This window comes from Schistocerca gregaria, chromosome 2 (genome assembly GCF_023897955.1).
Source record: "Schistocerca gregaria isolate iqSchGreg1 chromosome 2, iqSchGreg1.2, whole genome shotgun sequence".
Lineage (NCBI taxonomy): Eukaryota > Metazoa > Arthropoda > Insecta > Orthoptera > Acrididae > Schistocerca > Schistocerca gregaria.
Window position 1 is genome coordinate 292,251,083 of NC_064921.1, and position 26,019 is coordinate 292,277,101.

Here is a 26,019-nt window from a genome sequence, read left to right on the forward strand (position 1 = left end):
ACGAACCTAAGATATACTTGGGACACACTGCTACAAACAGCACTAGACGACAATAAATACTTGCTTTCAGACAGCGACATTGCCAGAAAATTTTTCCCGCTGCCTGTGGCAACAGTTTGTAAGACTTGGCTACATGGTAAAGTGTCAAACCTTCTCATAGAAGTGAACTACTACTCTTCCACACTTCCCTACAACTCTTCTATACGGAGAGCAGCTTTCTTGCATTAAGCTTATTATAGTGATCACTGAACTACTTTCAAGAAGATAAGGATGTTCATAATGGAAAAATAGTTTTTATTTTAAATACTTTATTTTAATTGGGTCATACAAATTCCAAACTTCTTAATTCTTCTTCCCAGCAAGAATAATACCATCATACTGTAAAACAAAAGAAAACTCATTAGTAATTTTAGTTTACTAGAAAAATAAGATTAGCATTACATAAAGTTATTGCAATTAATGGAACCCAAGGTCAGACCGTGCAAAATTCCTGATCAAATACATCCATATTTAGCCACCACACTTGACAATTATTATGTTCAACTTAGAATGTATTAATGAACTAGTTGAAGAAAAAAAAAATGATGAGAGCACACAAGGTATTCCATTAAATCAAATAGCCATACTTTTTCCTTCACTGATAGCAAATTGAACACTGGAATATCAAATCTTAAAATCTCAATGAAATATAATATGGATTAATGATGGAAGAGATGTAATACCTAATTCCACCAACAACCGCATATCTTAGGCTCTTTTTGAAATGTCACTGAACGTATCCAGCGACATCTTTCTACATTAAAATATGCGAATACACTATCTTATACTAAACAATGGAAAACCCAGGATAGAAGGTAACAAAGCAGAGATGCTGAGTTGCAAATAAAGCTTCATCAAACACACACACACACACACACACACACACACACACACACACACACACACTTTATTCGCAAAATTATGAACCACCCAACTGGTCGTTGACACCTGTTCTGCAGCCTCGGCAACTGTCATAGGATAAGTTGGTTATAGTATACGAGTCTTTCGGAAAAATATATTACTGTCCCAAGTAAATGTGAAGAGCGAGATGCCACACAGACCTCTCGCAAACAGGTGTAAACCACATTACAACAAATGAATTCAAGAGTCGAACTTAAAAAAAGGAATGCAAGAGTCATTACATCTGCTACTTGTGTATAACATACAGGAGGTATGTGTCTAAGTCCCTTCCTTATACCTCTGTTTTGCATTGGACATCATTTCACAAGAGACAAATCTGAATACAGCAAACAAAAACATCAATGACCAGATGGGCAGTTCATAAATTTGTGGAAAAAGAAATGGGTACGAGGGAGATTTGAACAAAGGTATACCCCCTTCACTATTTGCAACAGTCTGCCAACAATAGGGTAGCCTGTCTGTTCCGCGACTAGAAATCATGTGGTTCTGCGGTGAAGAACTCCGAGGCATGTTCTGAGCACATTTTCATCCAGTGAAGATCCTTGAAGGTTGTTCAACAGAGCAGGAAAGGCGAAAATCTGAGGGCCTATTCAGTGCTTCTATCAGTGAAGCAGAAAGTGAGACATTATTGCAGAGTAACATCACTTCGCACAGTCTGCCTGTCATTGCTCTTTGATTGCAGCTGTAAGACTTTTCTTCATGAGCCAACTAATGAGCAAGCAGATATGCACCTACAGACACCTACCGATTTTTGAGATTTTGGTTTAGAGCATGTAGTACTCATACATTTGATCTTTGAATGTTCCCTGTTGCCTGCAAATATCACACAATGGTGAAATGACCACAATTCATCACATCAGCCATTTCTCAGGTATACTAATGTCGATCACTGTGGAGTAGTCCATTGAAACAATCATCAGACCCTGAAAGTCTTCCTGAATGTGATCACTAATGTCAGAAAGATCCTCCTTAAGGGGACACTGTATGTGAAATTAGTTGAAATCTGTTTTCTACTCCATAATGTACTTTGGACTTTCCTGATTAGATTAATACTTGTTCCATAGATCATGAATGACACACTTTGTAATGATGTGGAACATGTCTGGTTAATGAAAGATGTCTGTACACAATATTACATTACACAAAATATTACATGACACTAATGTTTAAGTTAGGTTTTTTCCCTACCTTGATTTATATCTAAAAATTCAGCCAATGAGTAGACGGAGTTCTCATCTAGAAATTCTTTAATTTTTAAATGTTGGTTGAGTGTCAGGCTTCTGATGCTGTTTGGTAGGTGACCAAAGACTTTTGTGGCAGCATAATTTACCCCTTTCTGTGCCAAAGATTTAAGCCTGCATAGTGAAGATCATCCTTTCTCCTGGTGTTATAGCTATGCACACTGCCATTGCTTTTGAACTGGGTTGGATTATTAACAAATTTCATAAGTGAATATATGTACTGTGAGGTTACTGTGAGGATCCCTATATCCTTAAATAGATGTCTGCAGGATGACCGTGCTTGGGCTTCAGCAATTATTCTGATTACACATTTTTGAGCAATGAATACTGTTCTACTCAACGATGAATTACCCCAGAGTATGATGCCATACGAAAGCAGTGAATGAAAGTAGGCATAGTAAGCCAATTTACTGAGATTCTTATCACCAAAATTTGCAATAACCCTAATAGCATACATAGCTGAACTCAGATGTTTCAGCAGACCAATGTGTTGCTTCCAGTTTAACCTCTCATCAATGGACACACCTAAAAATTTTGAAAATTCTACCTTAGCTACAGACTTCTGTTCAAAGTCTATATTTATTACTGGAGTTGTGCCATTTACTGTACAGAACTGTATATACTGTGTTTTATCAAAATTTAAAGAGAGTCCGTTTGCTGAACATTTTGGTGTGTAATACATTAAAATCAGACAATTGTGAGACCTTCAAACAATATTTCAAATGTTACCACACAACTCAAATTTTAGTTGAGCAATCATATCTTTGGAACCACAGTCTAGAAGGCCGAGTCTAGAAGGCTATGTATTGCCTTGTTTTGTACCTACTTTCACATCTCTAAAGTTGACATTATGAACAAACAAATCAGTCCTTTGTTTCTGATAAAAGATACACAAAACTGTCAGACGTCGACAAAATGTGCTGTAAGACTAACAAAGTAATTGATGAATTGCAGGAATATTATGGGAAGGCCATTAGAGACAACTGACAATTTGAAGAAGATGAAAAGAGCTGAGTGGAAGACTTTCGTCAAGTGCAATCAATGAAAAGCCATGTCGTGCTTTGTGTCTACCTCCACCAAACACTTAGTGTAATATAAGCAAACTGAATTTTCTGGCATCCTGCATGAATTTACAAACATTCACTTCCTTTGTCAGTAATGGAGGCAACCAAACCTATTTACAGAAATTTGGCAAATCCTGAGCTACTAAAGAAATGTTTACTTGGGAAGACCCAGAGTGTGAATGAGTTCAATAATGTGTGGTGTCATATGCCTAAATATGTGTTTGTTGGCCTTATGACTCTAGAGTTAGCAGTATTTGATTCTGTAATGACTTAATGGTGCGAACTATGAAAGACAAGGTTCTGGAGATGTTAGGACCATGAGAAATGGATGAGCTTAGTGTACATGAAGCAGAGTTAGCTGCTCAACAAATGACAAAAGAAGCAAGAAACAAAAGGAGCCAAGCCCTAGGCTGTTGTGACACTGAAGAGGAGGGACTATGGCCACGGCAATTCTAAGGTATAAAAGATGTAGAAATGTAAGCCAGTACAAGAATTTGTAGGGAAAAAGTTTTAAACCTCAAACTTTCTGAACTACATTTCTTGCAGAAATGACCTGTTATCTACAAAGTACTGGATGGTAGAGACACGAAATTTTCACAGCATTCCAAGTGTGAGATTCAACACATATGGAAATAGAATAATTAAAATATCTTGAGTTGTTTTGTTTATTTTCCTTTATTTAGAAAATAGTACCAAAAAATTGAGTGTTTGAAGGAAGGAAAAAACCACCACCAGAAACATGCTCCATAATACAATTTCAGTAAATACTTCTAGTTCAGTTTATCTAGAAAGGTGCATTCAATAATTATGAAAAATCAAGCAGCATAGGACATACAATGCACCCTTAAAATGAGAAAAATATTTCCTTTCCATGCTCCACACACTATCTCCAAATGACAATATGTAACTCAAGCAGTGACACTAAACGACAGATAAAAAATGACAATTTATAAACACACAGCAACTTTAATACCAATACTCAAAACAAAAATGCTACGAACTTAAGCACCAACCTAATGTATGACGGTCATGTCAAACAACGGTTACACCACTGGAAATGATCTTCAAGCTGTTTTTTCACATAGTCCTCATTTTATCTATGCATTCTCTGTTGAGTAATCCATTTTTGCATTCCCACCTCAAGTAAGTCTGCTGCCAACCCGTTGAGAAACATGGAAACTACTACTTGCAGATGCTTGTCCATCTGGAATCTTAGACCACCTAGTTGCTCCTTCAATTTAGGAAACAGATGGAAATCACTGGGTGCCAAATCAGGGCTGTCAGGGGGATGGTTAATGACATCACAACCAAATTTGTCGATTAAGTCCGTTTGTTGTGACACATATGGATGGACATTGTCATGGTGCAGCCTTACGCCTTTGCCGAGTTTTCCCCTACAATGATTTTGGATTGCCCGTCAGCTTTTTCAAGGTCTCTCAATAACCTGTCTAGTTTATGGTGGTCCCTCTAGGCATAAAATAAATGAGCAGTCCACCATGCCAGTCACAAAACACTAATGCCACGATTCTTCCTGCTGACAGCTGCTGCCTAACCTTCTTTGGCAGTGGCAATCCTTAACAATGGAATCAAGGAAGTCTTCCTTATTCTCATCGCAGTCACTCCAGGACTTCAGAGCAAAGTCGATGCGCTGCTGTTTGTGGACTTTTGAAAGCATGTGCGGCACCTAACATGTGCACACCTTGTGGTTGCCTAGCTTTTCATTCAATATCCTGTCAATTGAAGATTTTGAAGATTTAGAAGCCTCAGGAATTTGAGCAGCCAGTTGCCAGATAGTGATTCGCCCATTTTCAAACAGGAGTTGCTCAACTTTTGCCACAACTTCGTCAGAGACTGATGGCCTTCTATTTTGTTGTTTGTCGTGGATGTCCATATGGCCGTTGACAAAATCCCTACACCATTTGCGGTCACGTTGCAAGCTTATACACGTTTCCTCATACATTTCACTCAACTGCTGATGAATTTCTCCAGGTGGTAACTTTCCTACATGCAAAAATTGGATGACCACACAAATTTCACACCTGGCAGTGACAGGCTCCATCGCTTACGGCTGTCAGGTGGAGCCCGCTGGTTTTTGGAATCGGTGGTAGGGGATCCGCTGAACACGGCGGTGGTGCCAGATTTCTCATTGCACCACGCATGGTAAGGGTACAGAGTTGGGAACCTTACTTTTGAAACAACCCTCATATGTCACTTTACTTGATAATATTATAATGAATATTTCCAGCTTTGGGCCTTACTTACACATCAATATCTCTTTACAAAGTATGTCAGGAGTGGCAATAATAATAACAATTGTTGGATTTTTGCTCTGGCTTATTGAAAGTACATTGATATTGTCAAGACTGCCTACTGAAAGATATTTTCAGGTTCTGGATCCTATTTACACTTCAATGCCACTTTACAAAATATTTTTAATACAATTCAACAAAATTAATGAATTTTGCTTTCCCCATTTTTAAGGCTGGCATGAATTCTCCCCCTCCCCCCCCCCCCCCACACACACAGTAATGCAGGTTGTGGAAAATAAGTTGGTACTGCTAGGATTAATATACAGGGTGATTCAAAAAGAATACCACAACTTTAAAAAATGTGTATTTAATGAAAGAAACATAATATAACCTTCTGTTATACATCATTACAAAGAGCATTAAAAAAGGTTTTTTTTTGCCCAAAAACAGGTTCAGAGATGTTCAATATGGCCCCCTCCAGACACTCGAGCAATATCCACCCAATACTCCAACTTGTTCCACACTCTCTGTAGCATATCAGGCTTAACAGTTTGGATAGCTGTTATTTCTTGTTTCAAATCAATGGTGGCTGGGAGAGGTGGCCGAAACACCATATCCTTAACATACCCCCATAAGAAAAAGAATAATGCTTGCTGGATGCGTGCTACGTTTCATCACTCTTTCTCGGCCGTCCAGAACTTTTCCCTTTGCACAAACACCCATTCTCTGTAAACTGTTTATACCAACATTTAATACACCTATCAGGAGGTTTAACACCATAATTCGTTCGAAATGCACGCTGAACAACTGTCGTCGATTCACTTCTGCCTTACTCAATAACACAAAAAGCTTTCTGTTGAGCGGCCGCCATGTTAGCATCAACTGACGCTGACGCCTAGTCAACAGTGCCTCAAGCGAACAAATGTACAACTAAATGAAACTTTATAGCTCCCTTAATTCGCCTAGCTCTGCCTTTTGTCGTTGCAAAGTTTTAAATTCCTAAAGTTGTGGTATTCTTTTTGAATCACCCTGTATAACAACCTTTTCGTTGCACCTGTCTGCAACTAAAAATCATCTATGTGCAAAGTAGCAATCTATCCTCACAAAAGATTTAACAATTCCAATGATCTAAAAATCAAACAGTAACAGGTTACTAAAATCTAATTGGAAACTATTGAGTGAATTATCTTCATGTCTACGTAGATTTGCAACAACTGCAAACTTGAGCCAAAAACCAATTTTTACACTACAATCGTGTTCCTCTAGACACTAACAAACCTTAGAGCAACAGGCCATATTACAGAAAAAACACTACAAATATACAGAAAATGGTGAGATCAGCCTGTCAGGTAGCCCTGACTCAGAAGTGCACACACATCTACTTAGCACTGGGAGACAAATTAAGCAATATGACGACTCAGGACATAGCAAGCATGTCTGCAGGTGCCCATAAATATTTAATTGAAAAGATTATCAGCTTCCTCAATTTTTTCTTGCACAGTAATATATAAACTTAACTTAATACATTACTCACCTGTCAGGAAGTGACAAGTTGGAAAAAAGACTATCACAGACAACAGAGGTTCATAACCACATTACATTCTTACACAATAAATCAACTTTAAATTCAGTTCAACACTAAATGCATCTCCCTTTAACTCAGACTGGTGAATTCTTTCATTATCACTGATTTACAACTTTTCTTCCATCAGTACAACCAGTTTTCTTTCTTCACTCCAGGTATACAATGGTTAAATAAAGTAAAGTCTAACAGAAATTACCTTTTGCTGGAACCACTTCATTGCATCTTCTTTTGTAAGCCTGTGCTGGAAACCAACCACACCAGTTTTCCTTCTCCTGTGTGCTACATTGAACCCTGTAAAAAAAAAAAAAAAAAAAAAAAAAAAAGTACATGAAAGAGTCAATGCAAGAAACTGCATCCTTCAAACTGAATTGTAACTTCTCAAAGTAACATCACTAGTAAGCCGTAGTGATGTGTTGCAACAGGAAGTAATTATTTTAGCACACTGTACTAAACAAAGCCACAATTTGATGGCCATGCATGAACATAATGTGCAAAACTTAAGTTCCCTACTTAAAAATAATCTGGTTTACAATATACTATTTGAAAATGAGTGAAGGCAGAATAGTGACACCATAGTAAAATTTAGTATAAACAGTTTCTTCGAAAAATATAACCAAGAAGTGTTTGGCTACATTAGCCTACTAACTATTTTTATTGCCTTCTGTCAATACAGAAAGGGTGTTCCATTACACCTGAATAACTACACAGTATAACAGCCTTCATAACTTTTCCTTGCATTATTATTTCTCCTGGTATCTTCCGATTCAGAGCTTCATTTAAAAATTTACCCTGCCAAATTCAAACATTGTAATACAAATCTACAGTGATGAACTACTACCAAATTTTTTCATTGGGCAATGTAATTCATTTCAGCATTTTAACATCAGGAAACTACTCAATACACTAAATTAACTCTCAGAACAGTGTTCAAATGAATAAGTGTTTACACAATATCTGTACTTTAAGGATTTTTTTTCACATCCGACCAAACCATGTACCTGCTGTTATACACAATATACTTCCTATAGTGTTTCCAGCTACTACTGAGAGACCAGTAATCCTGACGATTCATATTAAAAACACTGTTGCAGTCTGGCTTTTGTAAATAGCTGTCTCATACAAATGCTAAAGGTTTATTTTGGTATCCTTTAAAACAAATTCCAAGAAGGCATTTCTGAAGTCTATTCCACAACAATGTGCAATGCTGTGCTGGAACATACCTTACTTAAGTCACACAACCACACTAGTTTCCGCAACCACCAGGTACGCAGTTCACTTTGTTAATGATTATGAAGGAATATGCTCAAAAAACTGCTTCCACTGCCCTCTCAAAAACTGTATGGCAAGTGCTTACCCTTATTCTTTCCATACTTTTATACCAACATGGACTGTCCAGTATCAGTTTTCAAGCTGCTAATGGCTGTTGTATTTGACATGTGCTTTTAGGCATAATTTTGATTCAGTAATTTCTCGTCAATGATCTTAATTTTTCTCAAGAAAGTTGTCCAAGTTGTTACAGTATGACATCCATCCAAATGGGGCTTTCATATCTGAATGAAGAATGTTCACAGAATTGTGCCAGTTCAACAGTCACATCCATGTGAAATACTTTGTCATGCAACACATCTGCCACCTTCTGATGCATTATGATACCACAATCTCAATTCCCATAAAGTGTGAAACAACAACCTTCATATCATCCAAATCAATTAGTTCTTCCATATCATCTTTCCCATGAGAAACTTCTTGGTCACAGGATTCTCTCTATCTTACACATCATCCTTGCTAATCAGAATGAAAACACCTCATGGCTTTCATCCTGTGGGGCTTGAAAGACTTTCCTTCTGAGACTGTGCATACGGTAGCATTTATTATTTTTATTTTTTATTGATTACTATTTTTTACATCCAGCATAAGACTCCATTTTATTTACAATTAAAGAGGAAGGGAAGACAAGGGTGTGGTAGACCATACTCCAAACCCAGCTACCAAATTTGTCCCCTTTAGACAGGGACATGGTATAGTTACCTCCACAATGACTATCAATTTTATCAAAACTCTGTTAGTCCATACTTCCACAAGAGGAGGAAGGTCCTTGACTGATCCTCCCTTGATGCCAACAAACATTTACTGTCAGACCATAGGATACATTGTTTCTATTTGCACCACAATTTAAAGGCATGGCTACTTCATTGCTGCCTGCAACCACACTAGTGTGGAAGAATGTAACAATCAGTGGACTGTATCTCAACCTAAATAAATATAAATACAGCCATCTGTGACTAACAGACTTGCACTGTAAATGCAGTGGGAAATGAATTCCTAAAGGAGTCAAAATTAGTGGGCAGAACAAGAGTACAAAGTACATTTTACTAACCTGGTCGTCCAAGCACAACATAGAAGTCCAAACCATAAATTCCAATACTGGGATCATATTTTATTCCCAAGTCAATGTGTTCTTGAATTCCAAAACCAAAGTTACCAGTGTCAGAGAAGTTGTCTTTTCGTAATTCATATTCTCGAACCTGAAAAAGTTGTGTGTGAAAATTTTTTAATTAGATTCAACAGCTATGAAAATTATTACATATATCACCAGAAAGCTCTAAAATACTAGCAATATTACAAACTGAAATACGAAATTAAATAAAACCTTCCAGCACTTTTTAATAAAACTCGTCTTGCCCATGTAACAAAACACCACAGTGCTTATAATAAAAAGCTAACTGTCTTGCCCTACACTGGCAGCTTTTATGTTTAGGTTTATTCATGCAGTACTTCCCAGACTCAAACCCATGCATAGAGCAGAAACAGCATTTGTACAGAGGTTTCTCTTAATTATGGTCAACTGAAGTGTCCGTAAATTATTCTTGCAGTGAGTGTAGCTGCAAAAAATTACCAGAATCAGCTAGCAGAAATTTTTCTGGCACTACTCAGTTGCATGATGTGTGCATGCACACAGCTGTCAGTGTAGTGGTAGTCATCCCATCTCCTGTTTTTACTTCATGCACAGATTGTACGTCAAAAGCAAAACATTTCTGTGACTGACTTATCAAGTGAATTGAAATACAGTCATATATATATTAAAAACAAAGATTCCAAGACTTACCAAGCAGGAAAGTGCCGGCAGACAGGCACAATGAATGAACAAAACACACACACACACACACACACACACACACACACACACACACACACACACACACACACACACACACCTACTAGCTTTCGCAACCGACGGTCGCTTCTTCAGGAAGGAGAGGGAAAGACGAAAGGATGTGGGTTTCAAGGGAGAGGGCAAGGAGTCATTCCAATCCCGGGAGCGCAAAGACTTTCCTTAGGGGGAAAAAAAGGACAGGTGTACACTCTTGCACACACACGCGCGCACACACACGCGCACACACACGCACCCATCCGCACATACACAGGTGTGTGTGTGTGTGTGTGTGTGTGTGTGTGTGTGTGTGTGTGTGTGTGTGTGTCCCACGCACGAGCGTGTACACCTGTCCTTTTTTCCCCCTAAGGGAAGTCTTTCCGCTCCCGGGATTGGAACGACTCCTTACCCTCTCCCTTAACACACACATCCTTTCGTATTTCCCTCTCCTTCCTGAAGAAGCAACCATCGGTTGCGAAAGCTAGTAATTCTGTGTGTGTGTGTTTGTGTGTTTTGTTCATTGTGCCTGAATGCCAGCACTTTCCCGCTTGGTAAGTCTTGGAATCTTTGTTTTTAATATATTTTCCCATGTGGAAGTTTCTTTCTATTATATATATATATTTTATGGCTCTCACAGATCACATATGATGCCACAATAAGGAACCAAACATGAGATTACACCAAGAGAATCACCACCCGACAAGCACACTGAAGGTAAATACCAGGTATTTCATTGTGAATATGAAGTTGAATGTTACGTTTTAGCGTGGTTTACAAAAATACGATGCTCTAAGTATTCCTTGATGTATGGTTTCATTAATGGCAAAGTTGAAATCCATTAATGCTGCACTTACAAACATACACAAATGATCATTTAAAGGTTACTAAGCTGACAAATTTGGTCCGTAGAGTGAATAGATATTGTTTCAAATATACTGACAGCTTTAGCAGAATCAATGATCTCTTACAAATCTCATACCTTCTCTAGGTTGCACACTTATTTTGTGTTGTTGACATCCAGAATTTACAGAATGTCATTCTTCACTAAAGACCCGCAGCATGCATACTGTGTTCCATGTAATTCGTTTTACTTGGTACGTACATATTTTACAAGCTTTTTATACACTTTTACACCTCACTTTGTTGCATTCACACACACTAATAAAAGAACAAAAACTTTAGAAAATACAATCTTAGACTTATTTTGGTACTACAGCTATGGATAATTGGCATTATAAAGGAATGCCGAAAATTTAATGAGGCACCACATTAATTTAACCTTTAAACTATGTAAAAGCACTTGCCTAAACTTTAACATCTAACAAGAGGATGAACCAAGACATAGCAAACCCATTCAGCTCAATTAGCAGGTCACTTGCACATACTAAAATTTAAGAAAAGGTATTTTGACCAAATACCTCCCTGTTTGAGGAAACAACCCATAAGTTCACTATGGGCAATCTGCTAAAACAAGATTAAATCCAGAAAATAAATTTATAACTTTACTCCAAGGTACAATTCTATTCATTCAATGAGTGGCACAGCAGCCAAGGAACATGGTTGTAGAGCAGAGAAATTGTGTTAGATTCTGATGCATTTTGCAGTTATTTATCTACTTGTATTCTTTCTGTAGAGAAATTTGTAGGAATAGGAAGGTTAATACGACAAGCCAATAAATAAGGGATAATAAGTCTCAATTATATGACTTAAACCAGCCGTGGCAAGGCCAGATAAGTGCAAGGCCGGATAAAACGGAAAATACAAAAAAACACAAAAATTAAACAAAAGTAGGCCAAATGAGTTAAACATTTAATACATTACAAATCAAATTAAACTGAATAGATATTTACAGTGTGAAGAAGTTAGTAATTGTCTTGTTTGCCTGCTGTTTGCCGCTAAATCATGTAGTCTCTTAAGAAGTAAAACCTCAGTAGACGATGTTTCCTCCAGTTACTCTACATATTTTTAAGCAGTTTGTAAGGCCTTGTGTCCTTTGTAGCGAGAATTCTTGGACGCACTTTCCTCCACTACATCCAATTTGTCATCTTTTTCGTTTACCGTGTTTACTTTCTTCATCTGTCCCTTCAAATACTTTATCTTGGACAATCCATTCACTTATGGAATCCTCTGTGGCATCAGCACACCCCGGAACTTTTTTAACAATGAACGCAGAGTAATATTTTCTGGTTCGTCTGATGCTGTAGATTTTCATCACGTGGAGAATTTTCTTTATTTTCCTGTAGCAAAATATTTCAGGTTTTTGTAGTTGTATTTGCACCAACACTCTCCCCATATTGGACCACGTCATACGCTACTTCTTTCAAATAAATACGGCGCAACTGCTCCAGCATGTGTTCTCCCTTGTCCATAGCATTAATTAAAGTGGAAAGCAAGTTTTTGCAGTAGTTTCTCTTCAGTGTCTCTAAGGTCCCTTGGTCCATTGGCTGACATAAGAATGTGACATTTGAAGGAGACATTTGGAAGGAGAAAATATCCTTTCAAGCAACGAAAGTGGAATTACTACCACTAACTCCTTTAACTTCGAAGTTCCAAGCTACGATATGATGATCTGACAAAGAAGCATAACTCATTTTCATTGGGTCCTGTGCCTCACTGTAAACACACACATCACGCGGCCAGCCGTCTGGGAATCCAGAATTCCGCAGCAGTTTTATTCCGAGTTCTTCACATACAACGAGGCTGAAGATCTGAATTCCTTCTAATCCAAGCTGTTGGGGAAATTTCTCCTACCTTGCCGTTATTCCTGATTGACTTACTTTAATCTTATGTATTCTCATACAGACAGATTATAAAACTGGAGAATGCATTTGAGAGAGTAACAGGTTTTTTGCTTCCACATCCAAATGCTTTAGCCACTATGCCACCAGTACTTTTGTTGAGCCTTATGGGTACATGAACAGTAACCTTGAAGTTTACTTTCAATTTCTACAAAATCAAGCATTCTCAGACCCTTACATGATAAATACTCTATTTTGATCACCTATAGATATGTGGGAGGAGGGTGGTATTGAGCCAATATATTAAACACAAGTGACCAGCCAAATATGGACAATCTCTGTCCGAGACTTCTCCCTGTAATACCAAGAATCACTAGTGCATAAGAGCACGAGACCAGAGACTTTACACTGTACATTTTTGGTTTAATAGCATAACACGTTGTGGTTGCAATCTCCATCCAGCTGAGATATTGTCCTGACTACATTAAAAACCGATGACCAGTGCAAAACCAACAGATCCATGTAGAAGTTCTCTTTTCCAGTATTACCTATTTCACACCATCTCAGTGTTTACATATTGACATCAGTCAGTTGGAAATAACAGCAAACAAAGTACAATGTGTGTGTGTGTGTGTGTGTGTGTGTGTGTGTGTGTGTAAATCTGGTTGCGCATAACTTCTCTGAAAAAACAAACCGTAAAGAGAACAACGTTCTGCTCTTAGAACAGCAATGTGTTCTAACCACTTGCTGGCTGTGTTTCAGTCAGGGTGTATGCACGGACAAGAAAAAATAACTGGATTTCCCGGTTAAAAATGCACTTATTCACATGAAAATGCACTACTTCTAAATTGAAGAAAGGGACAGTATACGTTCCCTAGGAGCTGTAAAAATATCAATCCTTTTAATGGTTAAGGTTTTATACACCAGTGTCAAACTTCAGATAACGAAAAAACTTTGCAAAAAAGTTTTGGAAAGTCCTGCGATGTTCAGCAACTTTAACGCTGTAAATTTTCAAATTACAATACGCTGCATATTTTCATATTTGTGTTACTTTGAATTACAAAATTATAGATTCGGAACACCACGTTAGTTACTGAAGCATCGAAATCCAGACTGAAATGCGATTTTATAAACTAATTGTAGCGCATGTTATGTGATCTCACCAGCCAATGACAGCAGATATCCAGAGTACAGGACACATGACTGTCAGCCAATTGCACCATCACCATTAAGTAGTGTGTCCACACAAATAGAAGTTAATGGTTTAAATTAATGAACACAGTGTAGCTCCACGCAAGTTAAGCATTCACATATAGTATGCTCTTTTTTCCACCTGTTACCCTTTAAGATACCCCACACAAATGTGCCAGCAAAATTTAGGATAATGACAATGTCTGGGCTTCAGGGCTCGAAATTATTCTATGTGGCTTGTCCTCAATGTGTTTAGTTATAATGCGAGTGAAATGCTCTGATTTCAGAAAATCATTGTACATTACATAACAATCAAAGCACCATTCACAGTATTTTCTGGCAACATGTTATATGCAGCTTTGTTTCAGCAGTTGCCAGAGAGCACTAAACAACAGCCATTACTGCGCATGGGCAGCTACAGTGATGGAGGCTCATATATTGATACTATATAGTATTAAGATATCTTACATGATGTTATAAAAGAAATAGGATGTTTTCGTGAACCATATGAAAATGCATAATTCAGCTTAGAGAGCACAGTTATGCACAGGCTTGAAATTCAGTTGAAACTAATCAATAGTGTGGGATAAAACACTTCTGGTTCCATTAAATTGATGGCCTCTGGAAAAAAAGATTAATAAAAGCCACAGTTACCAAACTGACAAAAATTGTTCTGCAAGGCGACTAACAAAAATGTGGAAATAAAATAAAAATCAGAAAACAAACAAACAACATGTTAGCCTTTGGGAATTATGTGAATGTATTTTAATTCACTTAATAGCTCCCAACCAGACAGAAATCTGTTTGCTTTCATTTGGCGTGAGAAGTGTAAACAAAGAGGAAATGGCAAAACCACTAAATGTAAACACTGCTTCCATGGAGATTAACCACCTCCCACTACAACCCAGAATGCTACGTGCAAGAACGAATCTGGCAGCTTCGGGCACACCAGAAATTTTTTTCCCAGGCGACATCTGGCTGCTGCTTGTAACTGCTAGCCACACTTCAAGTAGCCGGAAACAGGATAGGGAACTACCATATGCAACTCAACTGCTCACGGGAACGCAATGTAAGCAATTGTGACGTTACACGTGTCGGCAGTAGTTTATTATTATGAAATATTCCACAGTCTTCGTCTTAGAGCATATGGCACAATTTGCTGACTTTCAATCCTTACCAGTCAAAATTACAAAAATTTGACTGAAGACTAAAACAATGGAAAATTTTCGGGGTTTTACTGGATTTCCCAGAGCATATTCACCCTGTTAGTGCAAATGTAGGATTCACGAGATACAAGACAAACAGCATTAGCTAGATGCAGAACTGTAAAGAGCATGTAAGTGACACTGTTGTACACCAACGCTGCCATTTTGTGAGTTTTACTACACAAAAAAGTCCTTTAGACAGCTTCAAGGCATCATCATAAGCAGGGCATTTTCTTAGCACAAATTTTAATGACAACTGCCTAATGCTTTAGTTTTGGAATGATGGAATCATATGGCGTAAAATCCCAATGGGGTTGACAACTAGCACTAGAGATGACCAAGCAATGAAACAGACAGGACGTGTTCAAGTTGTGTGAAAAGCCCCATCTCCTTGAAAAGTGTCCACTGCTGTGCACGTGCAGTAATGCCTGACAACATGCTCTGCCTACAGCACAATAGATCCTTTTATCCTACTGATAAAAACAATTCCATGTCAAGCAACTTAAAATATTTATATGCTTTCCAATCAAATATGTCCCACCTACTCAGAGGTGGTATCTTAATTGGTTTGCATTTTTCTATTATCGTTCTTTGTTTGTTATACACATACTACGTGCACTCAATACAGGTTTTCAAGTAATAGTACCTCGCACATTTCACTACACAGAAGCAAAATACGTTTGGTTAAAAACAAAACACTGAGCCACAAAAGAGTTGTTCACATCTACATAATAGTCAATTACCAAGGAAGAATAATTGCAAATAACAATGCCAGCCCTGTTTGTTAAGCCCGATTTGCATCCAATTTATTGAGAATATCTCAAGAGTCTTAAAAGGATGCTGCTTCTTATAATTTCATAAAAAATTATGTATGTGATGTGAAATATTTATGCTATAAAGCCAAGCACTAATTTGGAAGTCACAAATTGCTTTAGCATTCAACATTTACCAAATAAGACAACAGTGCCCAGTTGGACCAAGTGAATGCACTTATTGGACTTAAAATCTTACACAGCATCCACACATTCTACATTTCCTTAACTTCTTATATTTATAAGTAATTGGCAACTCTTGTTACAATTATACTTCTGTTATGAAGTAACAAATACTCTTCACGTACACAATCATTCTGACATGTACAGTTAATAATCCATGGACCAAATTATTAATCCTATAGCTTTCATTAAATTCCATCTAACATGACACAAAATGAGGAATGTATCAGCAATTATTAACTGTCCACAGTAAGAAGAGTTAAGACGCAAAGGGTTTAGGCTACTTGTCACTGTGCCTGGTAAAACTATCATCGTACACCTATGCACAATCTTTCCTACTTCCCCCAATGTGGAATTCCCCTTCCCACTCAGCCAAAGAATTATCCCAGTCCATCCTTAGTCCAAACCCCTTCCCACTTGAAAGACTCCGATGCAGGATGTGTGTTCCACACCCACCCCACATACCCTGCTATAGTAGTGCCACAGGTGTATTGAACTATCAGAGGCATGGAATTTTCATGGACGTGACTAACTTCCTCTCCACCCACATATATTGTCGGGGACAGAGATGACCACCCAGTGGCTCAATTTCAATTGCTCCTTCACAGCTTTGTCATTACACCCCCACTCACATCAGCTTCTTACAGGTGGAAACAGCCTCTGCCCTGCTGCCATCACCTTCGCCGTCACCATCCCAATCCAACACAAGCCATTCTCTGGCATCACCACCTCCCATTGCTCCAGTCCAATATATTGCTTTGTCCTTAAGTATATCCCATGAAAAGATCATGAAGGAAAAATACAGAAATTTAAGACCACATGAAGGCTTACAACAATATTTCTTCCCACAATCCGATTGTGACTTGACTAGAAATATAGGGTTGGGGGTGAGGAGTGCCACTGGTACATGAGCTACTGCCATACACCATCAATATCTTGCAGAGTACAGACTGCAGGCAGATGGCTAACAGGCATGACTGTTTTATTAGAAGGTGTACGACTGCATCGCAATATTCACTTCTTTGAAGTCACTACCGACCTTAACTCTCAACAGTCTGAAGGCTGTCTTTGTGGAATATACCAACAAATTTAAATGATTTCAAATTCAATTACATTTGTGATCTGTAATTTGTGAATGGCTAAATCTGAAATCTTGGTTGTGGTGTTACACTAATTTGTAGCATAACTCAATGCCTAGTATAAACTGGAAGGTGACAATTTAGTTGAGAGTTGACAAATGTGAAAGAATATCTAATTGTGATAAATCGACTTACAACAAAGCCTAATGTTTACATCTGCATCACACTGAAAAATGGGGAGAATCCAGTACATAACTTTTACCTCCTGTGCTATTTCTACATTTGTGCTGTGCATACTGAGGCCCGTTAATTATGGCTGCAACAAGAAAACTGAACCAAGACCATTTGATTTCCATCAAACCTGTCAGTCACCACACCATAGTTCCTCCCAAGAGTGAAAGTTCATAATGCTCTTTAAGAGGTCATCAGAACATACTACCCGCCACAATTTACTACGAATCTTTCGTGTAACAAAATCGTTTCATTCCCACCAAACATTCTCTAATGACATAAGAATCAGCACTTACGAGAACATAAGTACCGACAGCTGGCTATACATTTTTAAAATATCTTAAGAAGGAATACATAACCACAAGTCAAGGCAAGAATTTCAAAACATTAAGTATCTGAACACTGTTCATGAAGCTATATGGTCCACTAAACACAGGCACTGAAGACCTTGCTGTAATGTGCATCAATACATTTCATGTGACAAAGTAGTAATCAGAACCCATGAAATACCAGTAATCTTAATCCTAGAACTGCTGTATTTCATTGCAGTAATTTAACATATAACTTCACAAGCCATGTAAAATGTACCATACCTCCTGCAATGTGTATCTAGCAATTTCTTTTCATGCACTTTAACAGGTAGCAAATTCAACAAACAAGATATTACAGATAAGATATTAATCACTAGTTCTACTGATTTAAGTGATTCACAGAAAAGAAGTGCTCTGTTATTACATCAACCTTAAACAAAAAAACCTACCTTCAACCCTCGTTCAAGGATCTCTTCTGCCTTGGCACCTCTCACTGTACAATGTACAGCAATCTTCTCATTACGTCTAATACCAAACGACCTTACAGTGTACCTCGCCTTAGAAAAAACAGGTTGTTGGCCTGTGAGCTGTTCCAACACCTGATGACAAAAACACTTTGTAAATGAAGATGGTAAATGTGACTCATGTACTAAAGAAAATCAACGGCAGAGAAGTAAATTAGGTTTTAAAAGTAACATGACGCTAACTCTATTGGGCTTTTGCAAAGGAAATGACCTCACTAACTGAGCAATTTTAAAACTAAGAAAACTTACCTATATCCAAGACTAACAAAAACTTGGTCACCACAATAAAACGCAAGAAATCACCGCCTATTAATCTTTCTTGAATAATTTCAATGCAAATTATCTGGCACTGGGCAAAATCAGTGCCTTAACAAAGGGTTACATGTAACTTACAACTACGCCAATAAATGATATTACAGAGAACAATTATTGATTACTAAGTTGATACTCACCTTCGCTGCTCTTGTTAATCTGTCACCAGATTCACCGACGCAAATATTTAGGCACAATTTCCTGATGCGAACTTCGCGCATCGGATTCTTGGTCTTGTCTTTTGGTTCCTTCCTCGATACTTCGGAGGCCGCTTTCGCTGGTGTCTTACCAGCTGCTTTACCCTTTTCCTAAATTAATGAACATAGTACATTCAATAGAATTTTACCATACCATGGATAAATAATGTATGTACACATTGCAACAACAGTAACACGTGAAACAGCAATGTCTCATCAATACATTTTCCACTAAATAAAGTCAGACTTATAAATATATAAAATTTTCACGTCAGCTAGAATTACGCAGACATTTGGACTTTAAACTACGATGTGTTCGGATACCAACCACCATGGTCAAACCAACTTACCCCCGCCATTTTCCACGTCTGAGAAAGAACTTCCTTAGCGTGTTGAGTTTTAATTCAAAGAAATTCTAAAACATCTCCGAAAGACGTACCACACGTCTCTTCGCAAAGATGTACAGAAACAACGTTGCTATTAGCAACTAGTAACGAAGTTACAAAAATCAGCAGGTGCACGGCAGCGGAAACACGTTACTCGTAATAGAAATGGAAGGAATTCTATTGCAAGAATCAGAAGAATTGAATATTACATCAGATGATCCAAATGAACGGAAACTCGCGCGCCGCCAGCGCATTCAAAGGCGATTGGAAGCTGCGAAAAGGTTAGTGCATTGTCGAGCCACTCGTAACAATTAAAACTGCTAATAATTTAGCATAGTATGTAAAAATATGAATTATGGAATTTTTGTAACACTTCTGGGAAAGAGATCGTCTTCAGTTCCTCACAAGTTTCGCACTGTTATTTGAATATAAATTTAACATAGTTTCATGGAAATTTTCCAAGTGAATACGAATTGCCTTTTACTATATTTGTATGTTACTGTAACAATATTTTTAACCTACGTACCCTGTAACATATATCTTATTAACCCTGTGATTCAAACAGTGCTGGAAGCATTCATATCATACATGCATATCGAAAGGAGAAGTATTAGGATAGATAATCCTGTAGACGTCTAGATCGCTACCGAGGGAATGGAAGATCAATCGGTCATCGCCTTTTCAAAGAAATAAGCCAATCGTATCTTTTGAGTATTCGACGTAATACGTTATAATTAAGTAGTAATTCTTTCGCTGCTTTAGATATGCTCTTTGTATTCCGTGCCGAAGCAACTTTTGAAATGACTGAAAGACAAATACTGGTGCATCTGCTGAGAGACGGCTTTACGGCCGATATGAAGTACTTCTCAACCAATTCTTTGAGGAGTATTATTCGAAAAAATTGGAATTTTGCGCATCTTACAGGTCAACTGAAGAATGGAATACCACCCTCGGCTTTAACCAATGACATCATATTTTGAAACTTCCTGGCAGATTAAAACTGTGTGCCAGACCGAGACTCGAACTAGGACTCTTTGCCTTTCTCGGGCAAGTGCTCTCCAGTGTTCGAGTCTCGGTCCGGCACACAGTTTTAATCTTCCAGGAAGTTTCATACAAACGCACACTCCGCTGTAGAGTGAAAATTTCGTTCTAGAAACAACCCCCAGGCCGTGGCTAAGCCATGCCTCCGCAATATCTTTTCTTCCTGGAGTGCTGGTTCTGCAAGGTTCGCAGGAGAGCTTCTGTGAAGTTTGGAAGATAGGAGACGAGGTACTGGTGGAATTAAAGCTGTGAGGATGGGGCGTGATTCGTACTTGGGTAGCTCAGTTGGCAAAGTACTTGCCCGAAAGCCAAAGGTCCCAAGCTCGAGTCTCCATCCGACACACAGTTTTAATCTCCCAGGAAGTTTCATATCAGTGCACACTCCGCTACAGAGTGAAAATTTCATTCTAGAGGCCATATTTTACTCATAGATATTAATGTCTTTATTTTCGAGCCATAGATAATAAAGTCGTTATCTTGTGTGTCGGGGTGTCATCATTGTAAACCGAAATAAATGTGTTTCTAAAAGACAGGGCTAGACATTGTGTGCAATTTTTGTAACTTGCACTAATTTAAATCATTTCTTCGTTCCAATTCAGTCGGTACATATTTCCATTCTTAGTGAGTTTTAGATATTTTGAAAGGAGTGCTTTTCATTCAGGACAATTTTTGCTTTTTGACTTTCGTCTGAAGGTATGGATTTAGCCATTTCTTTGAATATGGAATACTTGAAGCAGGGTTTGTCAACTGTAGTATGAAATGTAAATTTTACAGTTGTCGACTTTTTTCGCTTTCGCTAGCACTAGCATTAACTATGATATATTTCAGTCAATACTAATACTATCTAAGGGGAAACAACTGACATACGAAAAATTTGTATCTCGTACTTCAGTCGATCTGTGTAGGTCGACTGAAGAGTAGGACGCTAGGGCTAGCAAAGGCGAAAAAAGCGACATGCATAACATTGGCATCCTGTACCTCAGTTGAACTACAGAGGTACGGGATGCGAGATACAAATCTATGTACCTCTCTGTTTTTCGCCTTCACAAGCATTAGTATCCTATTTTTCAGTTGACAATATAGAGGATACAAGTTTTATGTATGTTGCGTTTTATCGCCTTCATGTAGTTCAACTAAGGTACATGATGCCAGTGTTACATACATCGATTTTTTCGTCTTTGCTAGCATTAGTTGGCTTATATAGGTCAACTGAAGTATGAGATGCAAATTTGATGTACGTCGGTCTTTCTGCCTTCGCTAGTACTAGTATGAACTGCACAATAGGGTACTAGGTCTCAAAGAAGCGATATTCATAACATTATGTTCGAAATATGAATATCTGTGATACATGCCTACTAACTGTTTCCTGTGTCCTGCATTGTTTCTCAAAATCCGTCTTTGCTGTTAAATCTGTGGAATACGTCATCTGTGGTAACTTCTGACATCAGTGTTTGAAGCCAACGGGCTGTGTCTCATTCTTAGTAATCCTCAACTCTTCCCCTCGCTAAAGAACTGAATTTCTTTTCGTTATTCATCATACTTACTGCGCTTCATCAAACTCAGTAAAGAACTACAAGAAATTTTAAAGAGCTCACAGGTGTAAAAACACATTGCGCAAACTTTGCATATGGTTCATTTTAGCTCATAAATTGCAGTGAATGAAATGCAGACAAGATACCGACATTTTATTTGAAATTGAGAGCAGAACGCTATCTCATTTCGTTCAGGAGTATTGGGTTTTATATTCGATGGATGGTCGGGCGCGACGCGCCCAGTTCCATCCATGCGCACTTGCCAGCTGCTTTGAAATATTTAAAAAAATTTTTAGGTTAAAAATTAAATTTGTCCACATTACAGTCTAATATCTTCGCTTAATAAAGAACTGAATTTCCTCTCGTTATATGCCATAGTAACTGTGCTGCATCAAATTTAGTAGAACATTGCACGAAACTTTAGAGATTTTGCAGAGATAAAAATGCATTGCATAGAAAGCAGAACAAAATTTAATTTCGTTCTCGAGTTAGTAGGTTTATATTCGAAGGACGGTCGCGCGCGACTCGCCCATTCACGTTTTTGCACATCGCGAATCATGTGGCCATAAAAATCGTCATATCTCATATATGATTCTAGATATCGAAACGAGATTTTTTGCAAATATAGCACAGAATGTGGCAGATATTGTATTGTAATTACTCGAAACCTTTTTATTCACCAAGAACTGGAAATCACACGGCCGCAGAAGTGTGTCTCAGGATGCAAAAATATAATATTATAATTAATGACGAAAGATTAATTGAATTGTATAATATGAATGTACTAAATTAATTGTTCTGTGTTGTCAGCCTTCAAGGTCCGGGCAATCGCAGAGGGTGGGCTTACTGGTAGTTGCGAGCTCCAATGTTAGGCGCGTAATGGGGCCCCTTAGGGATACGGCGGCTAAGGAGGGGAAGAAATCCAGTGTGCACTCCATGTGCATTCCGGGAGGAGTCATTCCTGATGTGGAAAGGGTCCTTCTGGATGCCATGAAGAGCACAGGGTGCAGCCAGCTGCAGGTGGTGGCACATGTCGGCACTAATGACGTGTGTCGCTTTGGATCTGAGGAAATTCTCTCTGGATTCCAGCGGCTATCTGATTTGGTGAAGGCTGCCGGTCTTGCTTACGAGATAAAGGCAGAGCTCACCATCTGCAGCATCATTGACAGAACCGACTGCGGACCTTTGGTGCAGAGCCCGGTGAAGGGTCTGAATCAGAGGCTCAGACGGTTTTGCGCCCATATTGGCTGCAGATTCCTTGACTTGCGCCATGGGGTGGTGGGGTTTCGGGTTCCGCTGAATAGGTCACGAGTTCACTACATGCAGCTGGCGGCTACACGGGTAGCGGAGGCTGTGTGGCGTGGACTGGGCGGTTTTTTAGGTTAGAAGGCCTCGTGAAGGTGCGGAATGGGCTGCCATGTCAAAGGGTGCTTGGCAATTACAGGACGTGCTTGGATCAAGGAACAGTCGGAATTATAGTTGTAAATTGTTGTAGTTGCGCTGGAAAAGTCCCTGAGCTTCAAGCGCTAATAGAAAGCACAGAAGCTGATATCGTTATAGGTACAGAAAGCTGGCTAAAGCCTGAAATAAGTTCTACAGAAATTTTTACAAAGTCTCAGACGATGTTCAGGAAAGATAGATTAGGCAGAATTGGTGGTGGAGTGTTTGTGTCTGTCAGTAGTGGTTTATCTTGTAGTGAAGTCGAAGTAGATACTCTGTGCGAATTGGTGTGGGTGGAGGTTATACTTAACAGCCGAATTAAGTTAATAATTGGCTCCTTCTACCGACCCCCAGACTCCGATGATACAGTTGCGGAACAGTTCAGAGAAAGTTTGAGTCTCGTAACAAATAAATACCCCACTCATACGGTTATAGTTGGTGGGGACTTCAACCTACCCTCGGTATGTTGGCAAAAATACTTGTTCAAAACCGGTGGTAGGCAGAAAACGTCTTCCGAGATTGTCCTAAACGCTTTCTCCGAAAATTATTTCGAGCAGTTAGTCCACGAACCCACGCGAATTGTAAATGGTTGCAAAAACACACTTGACCTCTTAGCCACAAACAATCCAGAGCTGATAGAGAGCATCATGACTGATACAGGGATTAGTGATCACAAGGTCATTGTAGCTAGGCTCAATACCATTTCTTCCAAATCCATCAGAAACAAAGATGGGCTAAAATTTACAGACGCGCGAAATTTGGCACGTACTTCGATGCGAGATGCCTTTAATAGGTTCCACAACGAAACATTGTCTCGAAATTTGGTAGAAAATCCGAAGAAATTCTGGTCGTATGTAAAGTACACAAGCGGCAAGACGCAATCAATACCTTCGCTGCGCAGTGCCGATGGTACTGTTATCGAAGACTGTGCCGCTAAAGCGGAGTTATTGAACGCAGTTTTCCGAAATTCCTTCACTAGGGAAGACGAATGGAATATTCCAGAATTTGAAACACGAACATCTGCTAGCATGAGTTTCTTAGAAGTAGATACCTTAGGGGTTGCGAAGCAACTCAAATCGCTTGATACGGGCAAGTCTTCAGGTCCAGATTGTATACCGATTAGGTTCCTTTCAGATTAGGCTGATACTATAGCTCCCTACTTAGCACTCATATACAACTGCTCGCTCACCGATAGATCTGTACCTACAGATTGGAAAATTGCGCAGGTCGCACCAGTGTTCAAGAAGGGTAGTAGGAGTAATCCATTTAACTACAGACCTATATCATTGACGTCGGTTTGCAGTAGGGTTTTGGAGCATATACTGTATTCAAACATTATGAATCACCTCGAAGGGAACGATCTATTGACACGTAATCAGCATTGCTTCAGAAAACATCGCTCTTGTGCAACGCAGCTCGCTCTTTATTCGCACGAAGTAATGGCCACTATCGACAGGGGATCTCAAGTTGATTCCGTATTTCTAGATTTCCGGAAAGCTTTTGACACCGTTCCTCATAAGCGACTTCTAATCAAGCTGCGGAGCTATGGGGTATCGTCTCAGTTGTGCGACTGGATTTGTGATTTCCTGTCAGGAAGATCGCAGTTCGTAGTAATAAACGGCAAATCATCGAGTAAAACTGAAGTGATATCAAGGTGTTCCCCAGGGAAGCGTCCTGGGACCTCTACTGTTCCTGATCTATATAAATGACCTGGGTGACAATCTGAGCAGTTCTCTTAGACTGTTCGCAGATGATGCTGTAATTTACCGTCTAGTAAGGTCATCCGAAGACCAGTATCATTTGCAAAGCGATTTAGAAAAGATTGCTGTATGGTGTGTCAGTTGGCAGTTGATACTAAATAACGAAAAGTGTGAGATGATCCACATGAGTTCCAAAAGAAATAAATAGTACAATTCTCAAGGCTGTCAATTCAACTAAGTACCTGGGTGTTAAAATTATGAACAACTTCAGTTGGAAGAACCACATAGATAATATTGTCGGGAAGGCGAGCCAAAGGTTGCGTTTCATTGGCAGGACACTTAGAAGATGCAACAAGTCCACTAAAGAGACAGCTTACACTACACTCGTTCGTCCTCTGTTAGAATATTGCTGCGCGGTGTGGGATCCTTACCAGGTGGGATTGATGGAGGACATCGAAAGGGTGCAAAAAAGGGCAGCTCGTTTTGTATTATCACGTTATAGTGGAGAGAGTGTGGCAGATATGATACACGAGTTGGTATGGAAGTCATTACAGCATAGACGTTTTTCGTCGCGGCGAGACCTTTTTACGAAATTTCAGTCACCAACTTTCTCTTCCGAATGCGAAAATATTTTGTTGAACCCAACCTACATAGGTAGGAATGATCATCAAAATAAAATAAGAGAAATCAGAGCTCGAACAGAAAGGTTTAGGTGTTCGTTTTTCCCGCTCGCTGTTCAGAAGTGGAATAGTAGAGAGATAGTATGATTGTGGTTCGATGAACCCTCTGCCAAGCACTTAAATGTGAATTGCAGAGTAGTCATGTCGATGTAGATGTAGATGTATTTATAAAGCAAATTATTGTACATACTGGAACCATATTTAATA

General features: G+C 38.8%; 2 protein-coding genes across 6 annotated transcripts in view; one reads left to right on the forward strand and one right to left on the reverse strand.

The window, feature by feature from the left end:
• Positions 1–291: 291 nt before the first annotated feature.
• Positions 292–19,487, reverse strand: LOC126336899 (60S ribosomal protein L11). Of its 2 annotated transcripts, none has more exons than XM_050001024.1 (6): positions 19,384–19,487; positions 18,977–19,144; positions 18,450–18,599; positions 9,477–9,624; positions 7,296–7,390; positions 292–378 (listed from the first exon to the last, which is right to left on the reverse strand). In XM_050001024.1, the coding sequence occupies exons 1-6, from the start codon at positions 19,390–19,392 to the stop codon at positions 343–345; spliced, it is 606 nt and encodes a 201-aa protein (XP_049856981.1). In that variant the 5' UTR covers positions 19,393–19,487; the 3' UTR covers positions 292–342. The 2 variants fall into 2 exon arrangements, with proteins under 2 accessions (XP_049856981.1, XP_049856982.1); XM_050001025.1 differs by having other exon boundaries at positions 19,362–19,385.
• A 16-nt stretch (positions 19,488–19,503) lies between these two features.
• The window catches only part of LOC126336898 (dynein regulatory complex protein 1), a 380,293-nt gene continuing 373,777 nt past the window's right edge, over positions 19,504–26,019 (forward strand). For 2 of the 4 annotated variants that reach the window (XM_050001023.1, XM_050001021.1), the window contains exon 1: positions 19,519–19,700. In XM_050001023.1, coding sequence (XP_049856980.1) covers positions 19,634–19,700 — 67 coding nt within the window. In that variant the 5' untranslated portion in view covers positions 19,519–19,633. Of the gene's footprint in view, positions 19,701–26,019 lie in introns of all 4 variants that reach the window. The other 2 variants (XM_050001020.1, XM_050001019.1) reach the window with 2 other exon arrangements.